This window comes from Limulus polyphemus, unplaced genomic scaffold (genome assembly GCF_000517525.1).
Source record: "Limulus polyphemus unplaced genomic scaffold, Limulus_polyphemus-2.1.2 Scaffold1983, whole genome shotgun sequence".
In the NCBI taxonomy this organism is placed as follows: domain Eukaryota; kingdom Metazoa; phylum Arthropoda; class Merostomata; order Xiphosura; family Limulidae; genus Limulus; species Limulus polyphemus.
In genome coordinates, this window is record NW_013667593.1 from 51,949 (window position 1) to 58,514 (window position 6,566).

General features: G+C 29.8%; 1 protein-coding gene across 1 annotated transcript in view; it reads left to right on the forward strand.

The window, feature by feature from the left end:
- Positions 1 to 508: 508 nt before the first annotated feature.
- LOC106465567 (retinoic acid receptor RXR-alpha-like) overlaps positions 509 to 6,566 on the forward strand; it is a 59,400-nt gene continuing 53,342 nt past the window's right edge. The window contains exon 1 of the mRNA XM_022393488.1: positions 509 to 750. Within this exon, the coding sequence (XP_022249196.1) occupies positions 732 to 750 (19 nt within the window). The 5' untranslated portion in view covers positions 509 to 731. The remainder of the gene's footprint in view (positions 751 to 6,566) is intronic.

Below are 6,566 nucleotides of genomic sequence, written 5' to 3' on the forward strand. Positions count from 1 at the left end.
ACAAATCAAACCTAACAAAAATACGCATACTTAAAAGTATAAACAAATAACTGAATATACGACGTGAAACTTTAAAACTCAACTAAGTTAATTAAAATTAAAATGTTCTAAATATTTATTTTTATATGAAGATTTATTTTGCTTTATTAAGTATTCTGAGTTGTTATTTTTTAATTTGATAATTGTAACTAACTAATGTATGCTATTCTTATTTAAAACAAAAACGACTATTATACTCCACATAATAATAATAATAAAAAAAATGTTATACTTAATATTATTAGATTTTTTCAGCCTACTTTCTCACTGGTTAATGTATTACCATAACCTCATATTTCTTCCCCTTCGCAATGGGTAAATAAATATAATTATTTATTTATTATATTAAATCTTTATAGATAAGTTCCCTGTTGAGTGTTTGCTTATCTAGATGGCGAGTAAAATCTAATAATTTTGAGCAGACGACTTTTTATGTTGGTACTTAACCCGTTAAAAGATAATGTATAGATCTGAGGCTTGTGTGACATTACGTTATAATAAGACAGATACTAAATGTTTACAAATCTTTCTTTCACTTTCATTATATTAATTCTCAGTAAGAAGAATATAATAGTTTCTCGACGATTGAAAGGATTAACTGTAAGTTTAATGCTCGAGAAGTCTTAAGAAGTGAGTAATGGTCTTTCATTTTCGTTCTTGTTTCTTACTCAACAGGATTTATTGAAAAGGAAATGGAAGTACAGGATGTAGGTAATGTATATTGGAATATATCTATATAGATATTTTTTCAAGTACTGGAAAATGATATTGTTACCAACATTATTTTGTTACGTTAGCATTGTTTGTTTTTGTGACACCATCAAAATTTACTCACCGGTGTAAACATGATGATTTAAGTTTAAGGCTTTAAAAAGTCTAGGTATGTATCATGTTCTTCCAGTCCACTTATCTTGAAAACATTACTACTAGTAGTAACAGGCTAATTCAACTAATACTATATAATGGCTGTAGAGCTCCTTCCTTTCAAACTTTTATCTAAAAACTAAGCATATGTGTAACTTAAGTAGGTTGTGTGAAAATTTAGCGTTAGGCCTATTATTAGTATTACTATAGCGCAACTTAAGTGTTATCTGTTTATCAAATGAGACCAAGACGATTATTTTATTGGTCACTCCAATATCATTAGAATTTTAAACCACGTAATTTCTCTAATGCCATAATGTTCTAAAATGTTTAAGGGTGAAACATCAAAAATAACTGTTGTATATTTTATGGAACCATTCTAATATTAAAATGCAGCATTCAATTTCTGGTGAGAGTAGAACATGGTTTGTTCCTTATTTTGCCCACAGTGTATCAGTTGTTTTTCAACCGGTGCTCCCATCTGCTTTGCTCTGAAGTCATCCTTATGTACACTGTACACAACCTGCCTTCCTCCCTTGCATCTTATATAAATACACACATATTAGATATATATAAATGCACACACACACACATATTTGCATATGTACAAAAAATTAGATTGACTGAAATTGTTCTAACTTTACAGAAAGCCAAGTCTGGCAGCCCCCTATCATATTTGTCACACCTCCGAGGGGGCATGCTCCCCTTATCGCAGTTGGCAACCACTGTTTAGTGTTTAACTTGACAATAATGCTAAAAAATTATCAAATGCCAAAAAAAAAAGGGCTTTTTAATATAATTTTAGTGCTGTTCAGGTGACAAACATTAATTTAAAACACACATAACTTATACGCAGATTGAGTAACATTTAGGTTAATAAAATTTTGAAAAATTATTTTGGACATTAATAAAAAAATATGGATGTTTTCAAAAAACATAGAACAACCTAGATAGAGGTAAATATAAAAAGGAAAAATCAGATCTAATTCAAGCACTAAAGACATACAGGAGAAAATCAAGGATAAGTATCATGGTGTAATCATTCCCCCACATGAAAAAAATCATGTCATAATATATCTCAAAACATTCGATGACTTTTTGTTCTTATATAAAGGGATCTTAAAATTATGTTGTAATTATTAAGATATTAATAATGGGTAATTATTAATGAGTATGTAGCAGTAGAAAGAGATTTCAGTCCTAACATCATTGACGGAACTGTTAAGAAATTTAAAACCACTCATTGAAAAGATTAACAGAAAGGCTTGTGTTATCATTTATTCCTGGTCTGTCTTGTTAAATAATGAAACAATTTAGAATGACAGAATCGATCTAACAGAGAAAACTGGTATATATATAAAGTAACATGTGAATATAGGAATATCTATATGGGATATATTAAAAGAAATTAAAAATTAAGATTGAATGAACACAAAAGAAATCTTAAAAATAACAGATTTTTACCTTTATCTGAGCATAATAATAGAACTAAATGTGTTATTAAGTGGGAAAGAAATTGTTATTTTGACACAACCTATGAGTAAAAAAAGTAATAATATCGATGAATCTATTGAAACAATTAAATATGATGGTCGGTAAGTATTGGGCAGGTGCCTGAGAATTGGTAATGTTATTCATATTTCTAAAGGGGGTGAAAGAAGGTGCTCTGACTATTATTAATTAGTTAGTCTGACTTCTATAGTTGGAAAAAGGGTCTGGTAAAAGAAGATTTGGAAAATTATCCAGTCTAGTGAAACATGGATTCACTAAAGGGAAATATACCCTTACTAACCTGTTAACATTTATTGGGGATGTTACTTGTTGTGTTGATGATGGAAAGGTCTGTGTGGACTTGGTATACTTAGATTTTCAAAAATATTTAAATAAGATACTCATATGATCAGCTATGAAAATCTAAAAATTGGGTTTTATTCCCCATAGTGAAACCAGCACAGATAGCTTAACATGTAGCTATTTGTTTAACAACAAAGATAAAAATAATAATATTAATAGAGGCATAGTTAGTAAATTATTAAAATATGTGGATGTCAGTAAATGCTTATGTACTTCTAACTGTATTGAGGATGTTCAGGTACTATATAATGACTTTGATCAGTTGATAATTTGGACAAATATATGGCAAATGACTTTTAATTAAAGTAAGTGCAAGATAATGCAGTTTGGTTATTATAACTTGGATCACTTATATAATATGGATGTGAACACCCTCAACTGCATGACTGAAGAAAAGGATCATGGCATAGTGGTGGATAAGTCACTAAAGTCATCAAGACAGTGCTCTGTTATTAGCAGCAAAGCTAAGAGAATTTTAGGAGTACTTAGACTTTGATTACAAGTTAAAAGAGGAGATTATCTCTTGAGAAATCACTAGTTAAACCACACTTGGAATACTATGTACAATATTGGTCTTCTCATCTAAGAAAGGGCATTGAATTATTAGAAAGAGTTCAGACGAGGTCTACTAGGATTAATCCGGAGATGAAAAGCTTATGGGGACAGGTTAAGGTCTCTTATTTTCTCTTGAGAAAACAAGGGTAAAAAGTGATTTTATTGAAGTTTACAAGATTATTTGGGTGGATTGATAGAATAAAGGTCTCTGATTTATTTTTACTATATTCTAAAGACAATAGGAAAAGAGGACACAAGTTTAAGATTTGGGAAGAGACAGACTAACATAGCCTAGGGATAACAAGGGATCATTTGGTCCTTTAAGGCTGTACCAGCACACCCACTCTTGATAGAAAGTAAATAATTTAACTTACCATTTGTTTTTCATGTAATTATTGCTTACCCCTTTAAACGTTTGTAAAGTGCTCACAATTTTATTTTATAATAGGATGACTAACTTATAGAATTAGATTCCACTGGCAGTAGTGGAGGCTGAAGGAGAGTCAATAAAATCTTCTTCCAAGTTATTTTAACTCAAATTTATAACCTTATTCTTCTTCTCAGTATTCAAACTTATCTTCTGAATTTTAAAGCTCTCATTAAATATATTTAAATACCAGTCTGCAAAGGAAATTCTTTTCACAGTATTCACCTATCCATCAGCTAATTTGGACAGAATATAAGAGATGCTAATACTCATTTTGTTATCATAAATAATGCGTAACATCAGCCTCAAGAAAAATCCCTCAGGAACAACATTACTCACCCAATTTAAAAAGTATCCATTCACAACCATATTTATAGGTGAAGCAAGCCTATTCAGTTCTGAAAATTACCATTAATATCAAAGCAACATAACCTGCTAATTGTTTTAAGACATCCAAGGGGTGATGTTCTTCCAACAAAAGAAACAGGAGGACTATCAATAATTTTAATGAGTTAGTAAGACAATAATATTCTTTTCTAAAATGTTGCTATTTTTGATTAAATATGATATTTCCAAAACTATCAAGTCTAAGTTTTAAGATATCTTGCTTTTTTTAAAGTTATGAGCAACATTTGTCTTTCAGAATTTCATCGGTGTCTTAGTTTTAGAATTAATTTGGCCAAGCTTAACTATTTTTATTTCTTAAAGCTTTTTACAGTTTTTTAAGATAGTACTCTGATACAGATAAATATGTTTTTAGATTAATCCTGTCTACCATTAAACAGATTTCCAAGGAAAAGGCAAAATTTCTTTCCCTCTCAGTTATTAGAACATCAGAAAAGAAATTAATCAGTATGTTAAAACCACGAGCTTGTGTTCAAAAACTGAAATACCATCAATATACCTGAAAGCTCCTGTATTTTCTTTCTTTCTCTATCTCTCTCTTTTCTTTTTCTTTTTTTTTTTACCGTTCACATAACGTATTTTTTTTTGCCAAATTTTGATATCCTGGACAAACCATTTTTCTGCTTAACTGTGTAAAATAGCCCATGAAATCTTGCACTAAACATGTAAATATTTTCAGCACACCCTCCTTTCTGATGTTCTTGTAAAGCCAGAGCTATGTTTAACAGTCCTTGACATCCTAACCTACTTTTCAAGAAAGCTTTATTGTTTTTATCCAATCTCTCTAGTCTCACCTTGTGTTATTTTATCATTAAAAAAACACCACATAATTAAAGAAACTGGAAGACCTCTCTATATTATAGTTCATATATTTGTTAATCTCAACAAAGCACATATCATTCTTTGATATGCATGAACATAGTTTTTACACTTAGTTGAATATTGGTTCTTTCTAAAATAAATGGTACATACAGAGAAAGATGTTAAAAATATACAGTATACTTGTAACTTCAAATGATGCAAAATAGTCATTGTAATAGGATCTTTGCAGACTTGGTTGGTTTGGATTCAGGTGTTTTTTTCTCTCATCTCTTATCTTAGAACATTTATCAATTTAAACAATAAAAAAAATAAAGGTATAGCTTGTATATAACCACAATGCAAGCATAGAAATGATTGTATGTATCATAAATAAAGTTGATTTATAACTTTCTGCCATTTATATAAATGAATTTTAAAAAAGAAGGACCAGTAAAATTGGGGGTTTACTTAGGAAAGTAACTTGGGAGACTTACTGAAATCAGTCATCTGGAATTGTACATAGAACCTTATCAGTATATGTTAAATTGTTTTTATTATTTATTTATTTTAATTACATGTAGAGACATTAAGTTTTATTAATGAGAAAAAAGTGATTCAGAAAAAAGAAATTATTGACTTTATTTGAAAGATATTTTAATGAAAATTAGTTTGTTACTAATAGTCTGTAACAGTGATTCTCATCTGGAGGGTCACAACTCACTGTTGGGCCACGAGACATGCAGTTATGAGCTATCACAACTGTGATTGCCCTGAACTAACAATTTGTCAGCTGCATATGTGAGCCTTTACTGTTTTTCCAAATCACTAAGTGGGCTTTGAGGTGCAAAAGGTTGAGAAACCCTGGTCTATAAAACAGATGACTTGTGCTTGATATTGCTAAATGCTATTGCAAAAGATCATCATATAATTGGGAGGGTTTAATACACAAAACATTAAAATACAGTTCTGTGTTTGGAGGGAGAATTGAAAAATTACACAAAAATATCAAAATTGGACCTACTATTTAGCCCCTTGTGATAAAGTAGGTTATTAAACATTAAATAATAGATAAAAGGTAATCATTGTTTGTATAGGTAATCAGTGTATATAGTTTGTATATAGGTATGTTTTAAGATTTTTTAATTGTGAAATTGTATAGATATTGAAAAAGTATATACATAATATTCAACAAATAGGATATTTTCAGTGTATTAAATATGGAATAGATTTATTACTAAATGACCAGTTTTATATGAATAGGGCCAGCCCTTAGGGGTAGTGCAGGGGGTGCGAGGCACCTGGGCCCCCAAATCCAAATCAAATGGGGCCCAGTTAAGTTCATTTCACTTGTCATTAATTAACATGGGCTTGATCAATTTGAGTGACCACGTGACCTTTTTATATTCGTTTAATATAGTCTGTATATCTTCACAAAATTTAGCAGTCTTTCAGTAAACATTATAAGTCTTTCACATAAAAAAATCGTATTTTTAGTCAAGTATTTTTGATAAACTAAAAAAAAAATTGTTCATAAATATATCAAGTATTTATCATGCATGATTATAGTTTTTTTTGTCTGTAATCTCCCTCTCTCTCTTATGCATATATATATATATATATA